This window comes from Triticum urartu, chromosome 6 (assembly GCF_003073215.2).
Source record: "Triticum urartu cultivar G1812 chromosome 6, Tu2.1, whole genome shotgun sequence".
NCBI lineage: Eukaryota > Viridiplantae > Streptophyta > Magnoliopsida > Poales > Poaceae > Triticum > Triticum urartu.
The window spans coordinates 112,631,857-112,649,005 of NC_053027.1; the positions used below are offsets into that span (position 1 = coordinate 112,631,857).

General features: G+C 43.2%; 1 protein-coding gene and 1 non-coding gene across 2 annotated transcripts; one reads left to right on the plus strand and one right to left on the minus strand.

Annotated features, from left to right (window-relative positions):
- Nucleotides 1–12,144: 12,144 nt before the first annotated feature.
- Nucleotides 12,145–12,264, minus strand: LOC125517690. Its single transcript, XR_007287738.1, has one exon. It is a non-coding gene; the product is annotated as a U5 spliceosomal RNA (small nuclear RNA).
- A 97-nt stretch (nt 12,265–12,361) lies between these two features.
- LOC125516179 (protein JASON) lies at nt 12,362–16,729 on the plus strand. Its single transcript, XM_048681663.1, has 8 exons — nt 12,362–12,761; nt 12,862–12,931; nt 13,026–13,099; nt 14,928–15,020; nt 15,099–15,175; nt 15,328–16,162; nt 16,249–16,331; nt 16,431–16,729. Exons 1-8 carry the CDS (start codon nt 12,702–12,704, stop codon nt 16,504–16,506), a joined length of 1,368 nt encoding a protein of 455 aa, XP_048537620.1. The 5' UTR covers nt 12,362–12,701; the 3' UTR covers nt 16,507–16,729.
- Nucleotides 16,730–17,149: the final 420 nt, after the last annotated feature.

Below are 17,149 nucleotides of genomic sequence, written 5' to 3' on the forward strand. Positions count from 1 at the left end.
AAGTCACTAATAGCAGAGTACAAACGAAGAGATTATGGTAGGGTACGAAACCACCTCAAAGTTATTCTTTCCAATCAATCCATTGGGCTATTCCTATAAGTGTCACAAACAGCCCTAGAATTCGTACTAGAATAACACCTTAAGACACAAATCAACCAAAACCCTAATGTCACCTAGATACTCCAATGTCACCTCAAGTATCCGTGGGTATGATTATACGATATGCATCACACAATCTCAGATTCATCTATTCAACCAACACATAGAACCTCAAAGAGTGCCCCAAAGTTCCTACCAGAGAATCACGACGAAAACGTGTGCCAACCCCTATGCATAGGTTCATGGGCGGAACCCGCAAGTTGATCACCAAAACATACATCAAGTTAATCACGTGATATCCCATTGTCAGCACAGATACACACGGCAAGACATACATCAAGTGTTCTCAAATCTTTAAAGACTCAATCTGATAAGATAACTTCAAAGGGGAAACTCAATCCATTACAAGAGAGTAGAGGGGGGGAAGAAACATCATAAGATCCAACTATAATAGCAAAGCTCGCGATACATCAAGATTGTATCACCTCAAGAACACGAGAGAGAGAGAGAGAGAGAGATGAAACACATAGCTACTGGTACATACCCTCAGCCCCGAGGGAGAACTACTCCCTCCTCGTCATGGAGAGCACCGGGATGATGAAGATGGCCACCGGAGAAGGATTCCCCCTCCGGCAGGGTGCCGGAACGGGTCTAGATTGTCTTTCGGTGGCTACGGAGGCTTCTGGCGGCGGAACTTCTGATCTATTGTTCTCCCTGATCGTTTTAGGGCATATGGAGATATATAGGCGGTAGAAGTATGTCAGGGGGGCCACGAGGGGCCCACGAGGGTGGAGGGCGCGCCCGCTGCCTCGTGGCTTCCTCGTAGCCTCGTAGATCTCCTGACGTGCACTCCAAGTCTTCTGGGCTTCTTCTGATCCAAAAATAAGTTCCGTGAAGTTTCAGGTCAATTGGACTCCGTTTGGTTTTCCTTTTCTGTGATATTCTAAAACAAGGTAAAAATAGAAACTGGCACTGGCACTGGGCTCTGGGTTAATAGGTTAGTCCCAAAATATGATATAAAAGTGTATAATAAAGCCCATAAATATCCAAAATAGTAGATAATATAGCATGGAGCAATCAGAAATTATAGATGCGTTGGAGACGTATCAACTATAGACTTGCAAGATAGGATCAAGAACTCACATATATTCATGAAAACATAACAGGTTCAGATCTGAAATCGTGGCACTCGGGCCCTAGTGACAAGCATTAAGCATAGAAAAGTCATAGCAACATCAATCTCAGAACATAATGGATACTAGGGATCAAACCCTAACAAAACTAACTCGATTACATGATAAATCTCATCCAACCCATCACCGTCTAGCAAGCCTACGATGGAATTAGTCACACACGGTGGTGACATCATGAAATTGGTGATGGAGGAAGGTTGATGATGACGACGGCGATGGATTCCCCTCTCCGGAGCCCCGAACGAACTCCAGATCAGCCCTCCTGAGAGAGATTAGGGCTTGGCGGCGGCTCCGTATCGTAAAACGCAATGAATCCTTCTCTCTGATTTTTTTCTCCCCGAACATGAATATATAAAGTTGGAGTTGAGGTCGGTGGAGCACCAGGGGGCCCACGAGGCAGGGGGTAGGCGCGCCCCCGCCCTCGTGGATAGGGTGTGGGCCCCCTGGCCTTGATTCTTTCGCTAGTATTTTTTATATATTCCAAAAATATTCTCCGTAGATTTTCAGGTCATTCCAAGAACTTTTATTTCTGCACAAAAATAACACCATGGCAATTCTGCTGAAAACAACGTCAGTCCGGGTTAGTTCCATTCAAATCATGCAAGTTAGAGTCCAAAACAAGGGCAAAAGTGTTTGGAAAAGTAGATACGTTGGCGACGTATCATGGGTCACCTGCAAACTCGGCCCAGTACTTTCTCTCGATTTTTCTTCACTGCGACCCGTCAGCGGGTGCTCTCAACTTCCGGTCTTTCTTACGGTCCTCTCTGTGCCATCGCATCAACTTGGCATGCTCTTCATTTCTGAATAGATGTTTCAACTGTGGTATTATAGGATCATACCACATCACCTTCGCAGGAACCCTCTTCCTGGAGGGCTCGCCGTCAACATCACCAAGGTCATCTCGTCTGATCTTATACCGCAATGCACCGCATACCGCGTACGTACTGTCGGGTAATTCGTTATCTGATACGTCTCCAACGTATCTATAATATTTGATTGTTCCATGCTATTATATTATCAACCTTGGATGTTTTATATGCATTTATATGCTATTTTATATGATTTTGGGGACTAACCTATTAACCTAGAGCCCAGTGCTAGTTTCTGTTTTTTTCCTTATTTTAGAGTATCGCAGAAAAGGAAAATCAAACAAAGTCCAATTGACCTGAAACTTCAAGGAACTTATTTTTGGACCCAAAGAAGCCCACGGAGTATCGGAGTTGGACCAGGAGAGTTCCGGGCTGCCCACGAGGGTGGGTGGCACGCCCACCCCCCTAGGCGCGCCCCCTGCCTCGTGGACAGCCCGGAGGTCCACCAATGTACTTCTTCCTCCCATATATACCCATATACCCTAAAAACTTCGAAGACGACATTAGATCGGGAGTTCCGCCACCAGAAGCCTCCGTAGCCACCGAAAACCAATCTAGACCCGTTCCGGCACCCTGCCAGAGGGGGAATCCCTCTCCAGTGGCCATCTTCATCATCCCGGTGCTCTTCATGACGAGGAGGGAGTAGTTCTCCCCCGGGCTGAGGGTATGTACCAGTAGCTATGTGTTTGATCTCTCTCTCTCTCTCTCATATTCTTGAGGTGGCAAAATCTTGATGTATTGTGAGCTTTGCAATTATAGTTGGATCTTATGATGTTTCTCCCCCTCTACTCTCTTGTAATGGATTGAGTTTTTCCCTTTGAAGTTATCTTATCGGATTGAGTCTTTAAGGATTTTAGAACACTTGATGTATGTCTTGCGTGGGATACCTGTGGTGACAATGGGGTATTCTATGATCCACTTGATGTATGTTTTGGTGATCAACTTGCGGGTTCCGTGACCTTGGGAATCTATGCATAGGGGTTGGCACATGTTTTCGTCTTGACTCTCCGGTAGAAACTTTAGGGCACTCTTTGAGGTTCTATGTGTTGGTTGAATAGATGAATCTGAGATTGTGTGATGCATATCGTATAATCATACCCACGGATACTTAAGGTGACATTGGAGTATCTAGATGACATTAGGGTTTTGGTTGATTTGTGTCTTAAGGTGTTATTCTAGTACAAACTCTAGGGCTGTTTGTGACACTTATAGGAATAGCCCAACGGATTGATTGGAAAGAATAACTTTGAGGTGGTTTCGTACCCTACCATAATCTCTTCGTTTGTTCTTCGATATTAGTGACTTTGGAGTAACTCTTTGTTGCATGTTGAGAGATAGTTATATGATCCAACTATGTTATTATTGTTGACAGAACTTGCACTAGTGAATGTATGAACCCTAGGCCTTATTTCCTAGCATTGCAATACCATTTACGCTCACTTCTATCATTAGTTACCTTGCTGTTTTTATATTTTCAGCATACAAAAACCTTTATCTACCATCCATATACCACTTGTATCACCATCTCTTCGCCGAACTAGTGCACCTATACAATTTACCATTGTATTGGGTGTGTTGGGGACACAAGAGACTCTTTGTTATTTGGTTGCAGGGTTGCTTGAGAGAGACCATCTTCATCCTACGCCTCTTACGGATTGATAAACCTTAGGTCATCCACTTAGGGAAATTTGCTACTGTCCTACAAACCTCTGCACTTGGAGGCCCAACAACGTCTATAAGAAGAAGGTTGTGTAGTAGATATCAAGCTCTTTTCTGGCGCCGTTGCCGGGGAGGTTAGCGCTTGAAGGTATATCTTTAGATCTTGCAATCGAGTCTTTTAATTTCTTGTTTTATTACTAGTTTAGTTTATAAAAGAAAACTATAAAAAATGGAATTGAGTTGACCTCATACGTTTCATCTTTTTAATATCTATCATTAAAATAAGGATTCAGATAATTGTGCTCAAGTGCTAGAAGAAGAATGCATTAGAATGTTTGGCACTAAATATTTGAATGATGAGCATGATTGCAATGTTTTTAGTATGAATTCCTTGAATATCCATGATGCTAATGATATGCAAGCCACAAGCTTGGGGAAGCTATGTTTGATGAAGATGATATTTTTTGTCACCCAAGTTTTGATATGCAAATTTATAATGATGATAGCATGCCTCCTACTTATGATGATTATATTGATGAAAGTGGGTTTGGAAGAGTGTCAACTTTAGGAAGTAATGATCCCACTATTTTGGAGGATGCTGAATCTTATTATGATAATTATGAAAGTGGATTTGGTGAGGTCATGACTTTATTTTGTGATGAATCCACTACTTCGGAAGAGGTTCCAATGGATTATGAGAACAAAGTTGCTATCTATGATGATTATTGTGATGACTTATATGCTATAAAGAATAATGATAACCATGAAACTTGTCATCATGATTTTAGTTTTCAGTTGGATTATGCCTCACATGATAATTATTTTGTTGAGTTTGCTCCCACTATTATTCATGAGAAGAAATTTTGCTTGTGTGGAGAGTAATAAAATTTCTATGCTTGTAGATCATGAAAAGAATGCTTTAGGTGCTGGTTATATTGTTGAATTCATTCATGATGCTAATGAAAATTATTATGATGGAGGAACATATGCTTCTAGGAATTGCAATAATATCAAGTTTCCTTTCTATGTGCTTAAAGTTTTGAAGTTATGCTTGTTTTACCTTCCTATGCTAGTTGATTATTGTTCCCACAAGTTTGCTCACAAAATCCCTATGCATAGAAAGTGGGTTAGGCTTAAATGTGCTAGTCATATTCTTCATGATGCTCTCTTTATGTTTCAATTCTTATCTTTTATGTGAGCCTCATTGAAACCATCATGCCTAGCTAGGGGCGTTAAACGATATCGCTTGTTGGGAGGCAACCCAATTTTATTCTTGTTCCTTGCTTTTTGATCCTGTCTAGTAATAAATAATTCATCTATCCTCTGTTTAGATGTGGTTTTTTGTGTTTAATTAGTGTTTGTGCCAAGTAGAACCATTGGGAAGACTTGGGGAAAGTCTTTTTAATCTTGCTGTAAAAAACAGAAACTTTAGCGCTCACGAGAATTGCTGCCATTTTTATTTGGAAATTTCTATTTAGTTAATTCTTTTTGCAGATGATTAATATATAAATTCCTCACGTCCAGCAATTTATTTTAGAATTTTTGAGGATCCAGATCTTGCGTTAGCTACAGATTACTATAGACTGTTCTGTTTTTGACAGATTCTATTTTTCGTGTGTTGTTTGCTTATTTTGATGAATCTATGGCTAGTAAAATAGTTTATAAACCATGGAGAAGTTGGAATACAGTAGGTTTAGCATAAATATAAATAAATAATGAGTTTATTACAGTACCTTGAAGTGGTGTTTTATTTTCTTTAGCTAACGGAGCTCACGAGATTTTCTACTTTAAGTTTTGTGTTGTGAAGTTTTCAAGTTTTGGGTTAAGTTTTGATGGATTATGGAACAAGGGGTGGCAAGAGCCTAAGCTTGGGGATGCCCAATACATCCCAAGGTAATATTCAAGGACAACCAAGTGCCTAAGCTTGGGGATGCCCCGGAAGGCATCCCCTCTTTCGTCTTCGTTCATCGGTAACTTTACTTGGAGCTATATTTTTATTCGCCACATGATATGTGTTTTTCTTGGAGCGTCATTTTATTTTCTTTAATTTTTCTTGATGTTTGAATAAAATACCAAGATCTGAAATTCTTAAATGTTAGAGAGTCTTCACATAGTTGCATAATTATTCAACTACTCATTGATCTTCACTTATATCTTTCGGGAGTAGTTTGTCATTTGCTCTAGTACTTCACTTATATCTTTTTAGAGCACGGTGTGGTTTTGTTTTATAGAAACTATTATTCTCTCATGCTTCACTTAGATTATTTTAAGAGTCTTAAACAACATGGTAATTTTATTAAATAATCCTAATATGCTAGGTATTCAAGATTAGTAAAAAAACTTTCTTATGAGTGCATTGAATACTAAGAGAAGTTTGATACTTGATGATTGTTTTGAGATATGGATATAGTGATATCAAAGTTGTGCTATTTGGGTAGTTGTGAATTTGAGAAATACTTGTGTTGAAGTTTGCAAGTCCCGTAGCATGCACGTATGGTAAACGTTGTGTAACAAATTTGAAACATGAGGTGTTATTTGATTGTCTTCCTTATGAGTGGCGGTCGGGGACGAGCGATGGTCTTTTCCTACCAATCTATCCCCCTAGGATCATGCGCGTAGTGCTTGGTTTTTGATGACTTGTATATTTTTGCAATAAGTATGTGAGTTCTTTATGACTAATGTTGAGTCCATGGATTATACGCACTCTTACCCTTCCATCATTGCTAGCCTCTTCAGTACCGTGCATTGCCCTTTCTCACATTGAGAGTTGGTGCAAACTTCGCCGGTGCATCCAAACCCCGTGATATGATATGCTCTTTCACACATAAACCTCCTTATATCTTCCTCAAAACATCCACCATACCTACCTATTATGGCATTTTCATAGCCATTCCGAGATATATTGCCATGCAACTTTCCACCGTTCCGTTTATTATGACACGCATCATCATTGTCATATTGCTTTGCATGATCATGTAGTTGACATCGTATTTGTGGCAAAGCCACCGTTCATAATTTTTCATACATGTCACACTTGATTCATCGCAATCCCGATACACCGCCGGAGGCATTCATATAGAGTCATATCTTGTTCTAAGTATCAAGTTGTAATTCTTGAGTTGTAAATAAATAAATGTGTGATGATCATCATTATTAGAGCATTGTCCCAGTGAGGAAAGGATGATGGAGACTATGATTCCCCCACAAGTCGGGATGAGACTCCGGACGGAAAAAAGGCCAAAAAACAGAAGGTCCAAAAAAACAAAAAACAAAAAAAAATATGAGAGAAAAAGAGAGAATGGACAATGTTACTATCCTTTTACCACACTTGTGCTTCAAAGTAGCACCACAATCTTCATGATAGAGAGTCTCTTGAGTTATCACTTTCATATACTAGTGGGAATTTTTCATTATAGAACTTGGCTTGTATATTCCAACAATGGGCTTCCTCAAGTACCCTAGGTCTTTGTGAGCAAGCAAGTTGAATGCACACCCACTTAGTTTCTTTTGTTGAGCTTTCATATATTTATAGCTCTAATGCATCCGTTGCATGGCAATCTCTACTCCTTGCATTAACATCAATCGATGGGCATCTCCATAGCTCATTGATTAGCCTTGTTGATGTGAGACTTTCTCCCTTTTTGTCTTCCCCACATAACCCCCATCATTATATTCTATTCCACCCATAGTGCTATATCCATGGCTCACGCTCATGTATTGCGTGACAGTTGAAAAGGTTTTAGATTACTAAAGTATGAAACAATTGCTTGGCTTGTCATCGGGGTTGTGCATGATGAGAGCATTCTTGCGTAACGAAAATGGAGCATGACTAAACTATATGATTTTGTAGGGAGGAACTTTCTTTGGCCATGTTATTTTGAGAGGACATAATTGCTTAGTTAGTATGCTTGAAGTATTATTATTTTTATGTCAATATTGAACTATCTTGAATCTTTCGGATCTGAATATTCATATCACAATTAAGAAGAATTACATTGAAATTATGTTAGGTAGCATTCCACATCAAAAATTCTATTTTTATCATTTACCTACTCGAGGACGAGCAGGAATTAAGCTTGGGATGCTGATACGTCTCCAATGTATCTATAATTTTTGATTGTTCCATGCTATTATATTATCAACCTTGGATGTTTTATATGCATTTATATGCTATTTTATATGATCTTTGGGACTAACCTATTAACCTAGATTCCAGTGCCAGTTTCTGTTTTTTCCCTTGTTTTAGAGTATCGCAGAAAAGGAAAATCAAACGAAGTCCAATTGACCTGAAACTTCACGGAACTTATTTTTGGACCAGAAGAAGCCCACGGGGTATCAGAGTTGGACCAGGAGAGTCCCGGGCTTCCCACGAGGGTGGGGGCGCGCCCCCCTGCCTCGTGGACAGCCCGAAGGTCCACCGACGTACTTCTTCCTCCCATATATACCCATATACCCTAAAAACTTCGAAGACGACAATAGATGGGGAGTTCCGCCGCCAGAAGCCTCCGTAGCCACCGAAAACCAATCTAGACCCGTTCCGGCACCCTGTCGGAGGGGGAATCCCTCTTCGGTGGCCATCTTCATCATCCCGGTGCTCTCCATGACGAGGAGGGAGTAGTTCTCCCTCGGGGCTGAGGGTATGTACCAGTAGCTATGTGTTTGATCTCTCTCTCTCGTGTTCTTGAGGTGGCACGATCTTGATGTATCGCGAGCTTTGCTATTATAGTTGGATCTTATAATGTTTCTCCCCCTCTACTCTCTTGTAATGGATTGAGTTTTTCCATTTGAAGTTATCTTATCGGATTGAGTCTTTAAGGATTTGAGAACACTTGATGTATGTCTTGCGTGGGATACCTGTGGTGACAATGGGGTATTCTATGATCCACTTGATGTATGTTTTGGTGATCAACTTGCGGGTTCCATGACCTTGAGAATCTATGCATAGGGGTTGGCACACGTTTTCGTCTTGACTCTCCGGTAGAAACTTTAGGGCACTCTTTGAGGTTCTATGTGTTGGTTGAATAGATGAATCTGAGATTGTGTGATGCATATCGTATAATCATGCCCATGGATACTTAAGGTGACATTGGAGTATCTAGGTGACATTAGGGTTTTGGTTAATTTGTGTCTTAAGGTGTTATTCTAGTACAAACTCTAGGGCTATTTGTGACACTTATAGGAATAGCCCAACGGATTGATTGGAAAGAATAACTTTGAGGTGGTTTCATACCCTACCATAATCTCTTCGTTTGTTCTCCGCTATTAGTGACTTTGGAGTGACTCTTTGTTGCATGTTGAGGGATAGTTATGTGATCCAATTATGTTATTATTGTTGAGAGGACTTGCACTAGTGAAAGTATGAACCCTAGGCCTTGTTTCAACACATTGCAATACCATTTACGCTCACTTTTATCATTCGTTACCTTGTTGTTTTTATATTTTCAGATTACAAAAACTATTATCTGCCATCCATATACCATTGTATTGGGTGTGTTGGGAACACAAGAGACTCTTTGTTATTTGGTTGCAGGGTTGCTTGAGAGAGAGACCATCTTCATCCTACGCCTCCTATGGATTGATAAACCTTAGGTCATCCACTTGAGGGAAATTTGCTACTATCCTACAAACCTCTGCACTTGGAGGCCCAACAACGTCTACAAGAAGAAGGTTGTGTGGTAGACATCATTATCCTTTGGAAGCTTCTTATTCAATATTTTCAGTAGCTTCTCAAATCCTTTGTCAGGCACAGCATTCTCTGCCTTCCACTGCAGCAATTCCAGCACGGTACCGAGCTTTGTGTTGCCATCTTCGCAATTGGGGTACAACCCTTTTTTGTGATCCTCTAACATGCGATCGAACTTCAACTTCTCCTTTTGACTTTCGCACTATGTCCGTGCATCAACAATGACCCGGCGGAGATCATCATCATCGGGCACATCGTCTGGTTCCTCTTGATCTTCAGCAGCTTCCCCCGTTGCAGCATCACCGTATTCAGGGGGCACATAGTTGTCATAGTCCTCTTCTTCTTCGATATCTTCCATCATAACCTCTAATTCTCCGTGCTTGGTCCAAACATTATAATGTGGCATGAAACCCTTATAAAGCAGGTGGGTGTGAAGGATTTTCCGGTCAGAGTAAGACTCTGTATTCCCACATATAGGGCATGGACAACACATAAAACCATTCTGCTTGTTTGCCTCAGCCACTTCGAGAAAATTATGCAGGCCCTTAATGTACTCGGAGGTGTGTCTGTCACCGTACATCCATTGTCGGTTCATCTGTGTGCATTATATATAATTATGTGTGTCAAAAACCATTACAGATTCACATGGATAGATAATTGACCAAATTAATAGAAGTTCATCATCACATTAAAACCAAAGTACATGCATAGTTCTCATTGAACAACATATAGCTCTCCAGAGCATCTAATTAAACCATACATTGAAACTATGTAAAACCTTTCAATGCAACAACAAATGCGATCATAATCACAACCAGGGTAACAATTGATCCTACGGCATAATGATACCAAGCCTCGATATGAATGGCATATTTTCTAATCTTTCTAATCTTCAACAGCATTGCGTCCATCTTGATCTTGTGATCATCGACGACATCCGCAACATGCAACTTCAATATCATCTTCTCCTCAATTTTTTTAATTTTTTTCCTTCAAGTAATTGTTTTCTTCTTCAACTAAATTTAACCTCTCGACAATAGGGTCGGTTGGAATTTCCGGTTCACATACCTCCTAGATAAATAAAATCTATGTCACATTGGTCGGCATAATTGTCATAAACAATAAATGAACCAAATAGTTATAAAAGATAATATATATATTCCACATCCGAATCATAGCCAGGACGAGGGCCGATGGGGGCGGATACCAAAACCATCGCACTATATAATAACAAGCAATAATAGAAGTAAGAAAATTAGACAAGTATCTATATAAAGTAAGATTTCTTTTTCAGAAATAAGATAAGAACAAGAGGCTCACCACGATGGTGCCGGCGACCAGATCGGCACGGGCGATCGACGACGGTGAAGACGAGGACGGGACGTGACGGACCGCTAAACCTAGACAAATCTCGGGGAAAATGGAGTTTGGAGGTCGAGCTTCGAGAGGATAAAGCTTAACTAGTGTGGCTCGGGCATTTCATCGAACACCTCATGTGCTTAGGAGGTGAGCTAGAGCACCACAAAGCTCTACCCTCGCCGGCCAGAAAAAACAAAGCACTATGGAGTGCTCTGCCGCGGTGAAGGGGTATATATAGCCACCTCATTGGTCCTGGTTCGTGGCTGGAACCGGGACTAAAGGCCCCCCTTCTGTTCCGGTTCTAGGCACGAATCGGAACCAATGGATGTGGGCCAGGAGCGAGGACCATTGATCGCGGTTCATGCCTAGAACTAGGACAAATGGGTCCACACGAACCGGAACAAATGTCTCCCAAGGCCTGGCCGACCCCCTAAGCGCACGAACCGGGACGTATGCCCCCCATGGGTTCCGGTTCGTGACTGAATCGGGACTAATGGGCTGGCCAGGCCCCAACCAAAGTCCTATTTTCTACTAGTGATATTAGAACACGGTAAATGTTGCATCAGAGAGAATCGCTGCACTATATGATAAAAAATTGTCTAACTAGTTAGCGATTGTCATGCTCACAGAATAGGATTGGCATGCTACAACAAATATAAACGCCATCCAACGGTTAAGAAAGTTGCCACGCATATTTCAGAAAAAATGCCATGTTACATGAGACGAAACTGCCATGCTACGCACAATAATTGCCATGCTCTATATAAAGAATGTCACTCGTTCAAGATTTCAACCGTTTCAAGGGGTGAATGAAGCGAACGATGTTCCATGAGGATTCCCGCGTTGTCACGCACTGAGATTCGTGCGCGGGTCAGACACATCACAAAGCATTCGCTGCAAAAGCCGTTTCCAGAGAACGTTCACTCATGATCCTTGCATTCCCACCTTTGCTACACCCCTCTATAAATTCATCCCCATCTTTGTCGCACTCCTATCTAAATTCTGAAATGAATCATAACATGGACGTGCTTTAGTTTTTTCTTAGGGGATTGGACGTGCTTTAGTGACAAGCATGTGATGCATGCATCTATTCATTTTTTAATAAAAAAAATCCTAGGCATGTGAAACTAAGAATGATTGCTACATGTCAAATGGCTAGGCATGTGAAACTAAGAATGATTGCTTCATGTCAAATGGCTGTTGAATTGGTATAGACCCTGCCTAGGCTTTGAAAGTAAGTTGATCAATGTGTGAACAAATTTTGTAGACTGAATTGCGGGACCCTCCTCATCAAGAGAAAAGAACCCTTCAAAAATAGGTGTATGCTGCTTGATATGGTGCGCACACGGTATTCTTTAGTAAAAGGCGAAAGAATAGTTCGCTTTATGCTCACCACGCAGCTGCCTGGGCTCTATCACTGCGGCTGACACCCTATAAGTAGCGATCAGCTCGAGCTCAACTCCACTAAGCAAGCGAGGTGGGACAAATAACCAATGCTTCGTCCATCCAGTGTTTCCACCGCACGGCACATTCGTCTCTACGTCCGGCCCATCTACGCCCAACCCATTTCCACCTAACGGCACAAAAAGGCCCACCACGCTAGGCGAAAAAACAAATCCTCCCGTCCCCCCTCTGCCCCCTCTGCGGTGTCCGTGTCTCCGTTTCGAATTTTCATTTCAAATCTCGTCCCCCCTTCACCTCCGCCTCTTCTTCTCCCCCCTGCTCCGACCTTCCATTTCCGACAATCACTCCCCGGGATCCCGCCGCACCAATCCCCAAACCCTCGACCGCGGCGGCGACGACTGAGCGAGCTCGCCGCAGGATTCTCTCGACGCCGCCATGGGCTGCTTCCTCTCGTGCTTCCGCGGCCGCCCCGACCCGGCCAGCCGGGCCCTCCACGTACGCTCACCCCCACCCCCTGCGATCTCGTCTTCCCTGGACCCCTCGTCTCCGATCCGCGTGCCGATGATCTGTTTCTCCGGGTGTTTCTCCCCTGCAGGATCCGCTCGTGCGCAAGACCCGGCTCGGGGACGCCTTCCTGGACGACCACCACGACGACGGCACGGCGAGTGAGTTTCTGAATCTCCCGTTGCGCCGATCGGATCCGATTCGATCTGCTGATGATGGTGACGGACTGCTGATTGCGTGTTGTTTTGTTTTCAGAGCTTGAGGAGAGCCGGACTCCGAAGGAGGGTCTCGGGAACGACGGAGGGGTCGACGACGACCTCAGGCGAGAGGTACCGAGATCGGCTGCAAAGCGCTTTCCTGTTTCTGTGTTTTTTTAACTGTGCGCAGCTCCGTCGGTATTCAGGCCGTGTTGCCGGTGGGTGGCAGGGAAAAAAAATGAATTGGTTGATGCTTACATTTTGACTTTGACACGTCTGCACTGTCGATGTGGCCTTCATGGATAGACTGTCAAGTCTGTACCTGCTAATCTGCTATGTCTAGACAAACTTTGTAGTTAGAAAGTTGTTCTGCAATTGCCAAGGGGGCCTTCTTAGTACCTAGGATTGGCTGTTAAGTCTGCACTGCACTTTACTAGAATGGAAATCGATGAACTTTATAGTTAGAAGGTCGTTCTGCAATTGCCAAGGGGCCTTCTTAGTACCTAGGGTTGGCTGTTAAGTCTGCACTGCACTTTACCAGAATGGAAATTGTGCTGCTGCCCTAGCAGCAAAATGTCGGAACATTCTCCTTCCATGCATTCTTTGGTTTCGGGAATGTATGGCGGTTGGCTTTTTTGTTTTTAAATTTTAAATCTAAAATTCATCTCCTGAATATGCCATGTTCAGTTGGTGTTAGTTTTGTCATTTGGGCTAACTACTATGCTCCGCACTGTTTAATGTTCAGTGGAATGTGTAAAGTATGCACCTGTGGCAACAAAAATACCATCTACCTTTTAAATACCTTTTAACCTTTTTGCTTGTGGAGACACATCTAGTTGTTGGCCGAATAGGACACGATTTGCGGATTGGAAACCCTTGCTTAGACCATTTTCAGTGGGCGTGCCATAAAAATTTCCACGATAAGTACACTGCAAGTCTAGCAGATGCTAGTTATCACATTTGCTGAAGTCAATGTGCGCTGATTTCAAAATTAAATATTGACTTTTTAGATCCCATCTGAACTTTTAGACTTTGCAAAAATATATGGAAAGATCATGCTGTAAAATGCACAACCTTCTAAAGATTTTGTTGTATATGTCGCATAGGTAGTTCTGAATAATAGAGTTATCAATTAGTGTTCAAATGTATTGCTTGCCTTTCCCCATCAGGCTAAGGCTTTGCTGAAGTCTGTGTGCACTGTCAAGATTAAATCTTGCTCTTTTTCAATTCCACTTCAACCTTTTGTCTTTGGAGAATTATATCAAGGACCATGCTATACAATGTATAACCTCATAAAGGTTTTTCGTATGCATTGTTTATGTAGTTTAGAATATTATAATGGTTAGTTATTGTTGAAATATATTGTCCATCTTTTCCACATATGCATTTGGGCAAGGTTGTTATGTGCATGCAACTTAATACGATATCATGGCCAACAGGTCAACATTTCAAATTTTCAACACCCTGCCAACGCACTTTCTGAATAGTTGTAACCTACGTCGATCTCAAGTCCAAGGATGAGAACAGCCTAGACGTGAGAGGAAGTGGTGAAATATATTATCTGCCTTTCTCCATCAGCTTAAAGCCTTAAACTTCGGAGAGGTGGTTAGGTCCATGCAATTCAATAATTATGATTACAATCTTCAGATATAGGCCAAGTCTAACTGGTTCTCAAATTTCAGGTCTATGCAGTTCAATAGTTAGGATTATAATCTTCAGATATAGTCCAAGTCTTACTGGTTAGCAGATTTTGGCATAGTTAGCACCAACCAATTACAATGAAAAAGTTCTGTAATGCTCATTTGCTTGATATTTCTACATTTATCTCTGCACTGCATACTGATAGATATTGTTACACTTCACTGTTGCAATTCCGTGTTATCTTTTAAATCTTGGCACTCTAAATTATACTAGTAACAAATTCTGACGATGTTTTCATGGAATTCCACTATTATACCAGGCAAATTATCTTAAATCTTGTGGCGCAATATCAGAAACCCCTCCCGAAATTCTGAAAGCATCAAACCAAGTCGAAGAGCGAGAAATTAACGAGGTGTCGTCGTATTGAGTTTGTCTTTGTGATCTTCTTTTCATAAAAATCACCGTCTGACATCTTTTTTCTTACACCCAGTGCAATGAGACGTCCAACAATGCACAGGAGACTAAAGAGGCCCTGGTGTCTGAAATTAAGGATTACTTGTCTGAGGGGTAAAGAACTACTGTACCATCTATGTCCATGATTATTATTTTTTGAACAAGATCATCATGAATGTTGTGATCCTGTAAACTACAGTAGTAAGGTGACGACTACTGTTAGCTGGTCTGAAAACCAATTTTGCTGTTTCTTTCCAATAAAACAGGTTCAACTCCGACGGGCACGATGGTGCTGTGAAGCATGATCAGGACACCGACGAAGGCACTGACGACCATGTCACTGAGGTTGAATCAGCGGCGAGATCATCGTCGCAGGAAAGGTCCTCAGGCCAGATCATCAGGAACCAGAATCCTGATCCTAGCGACTCGCCTTTCCCCACCCCTCTGGTTCTGAGGGACGACATCCAGACCCCTGGATTCACCACACACCAGGGGAACTTCAAGCCCGGGAAGCGCGGGAGGGCCAGCAAGCAGTTCCTGTACCCCGTCCTGCGACCCATCGAGAACAAGCTGCAGTGGACGGAGCTGAGAGACGAGTCCTCCTCCCCCGTGGTCGCCTCTCACCCTCCCAAAAGAAGGTACCTGTCTGCAGATTCCACCGAGAACGAGAAGCCCCATCAGCAAACCCTTCCAGGCTCAGTGAATGCAGACGCAGCGCTATCATCAGAGTCTGCGCCATTTCTGTTCCATGGCGGCTGGAAAGAGCAGCACGCCGAAGAAGTGGCGTGTCCAGAGGATGAGAACGTCAACCAGCAGCAGCTTGTGGGCGGCGGCGGCGTCGGAGAGCTGCTGAGCAAGAGCTCGGAGAACGGGAAGCATGGCGTGGCCAGCCTGTCCTGCTGGCTCAAGACTACGTGTGCGGATGGTGAGGGTGAGGGCCAGACTGGACGGCAGCTGGGCTTCGGGAGCGTCGATCTCAGCGACGTGCCCGTCTTTGTGGCCTCTGGGCTGAACTGGGACAACGAGAACAACCCTACCCCGATGCTGCCCAAGGCCTGGGACGGCAACGGGATCCCCAACACCACCACCAAGTACAAAGAGGTGCGCATTTTCCCTCTAATCTTCCTCGCTTTCACGGTTATCTGTATGTAACTTACGAGCCGTTGTACGTGATTGGATGTTCTCAGGACCAGAGGGTGAACTGGCATGCCACGCCTTTCGAGGAGAGATTGATGAAAGTTTTGTCCGATGAGAAACCACACCATCAGAGGTACATACTCCTGCATTACATTTTCCTGTTAGCGCTTTCAGCAGATATATCTATCAGAGGAGCTAACATGAACATGATGAATGATTGCGACTGTGCCAGGAAAATCAGTGGGAAGCTGATCCACCTGGAGGAAGACGCGGTAGAGAGCCCGGCAAGTGCGACTGCTTCCTCATGATCGGCAGTACGAGAGGGTCCAGTGTTTGGCCAGTCCGGCCCGAGCCACCTCTTGCTGCAGCAGTGTCTGAAGCTGTCTGAAACTGAACTAGTGCTGCTACATTCTTGTTCGCTGAAGCATTTTGCTTGCGCCTCCGTGCAACTTTTGCACATCACCTGCTGGTTGATGTGATGCTGGGTATATTTTTCATCAATAATGAAAATAAGAGACTCTGCTTTGGTTTCATCCTCCCCTAGCTGGTCCTGCGATGCCGTTGGGTCTCTGCCGAACAGCGTAGGGTGGTGGTGGGTGTGTTTAAATTCGGGCAATAAAAGTTTTTCACAACTCGCACAGAGGCCTTGATTCGTGTCCATGGACCATGGTCCCGTCCACACAGGCCACAGTAACCGAGAGTAATTGACAAAAAACTACCACATTTCACGTAAGCGCCCCACAGAACTATCACATTTTGAAAACTGACTAAAAACTCCAGTTTAGCGTTGATTTTGTGACAAAAAACTACCACATCGCGTTGATGACTGATTGAAGCGTTGTAAACGACTTTCTGACAGACCCAGCCCACCGGTCAGGACGGAGGCCGCGCTAACGGCTAACGGCGCTTGCCTGCCGCCCGTTAGCCGCGCGTGTCGGTCGGGCCCGGTCG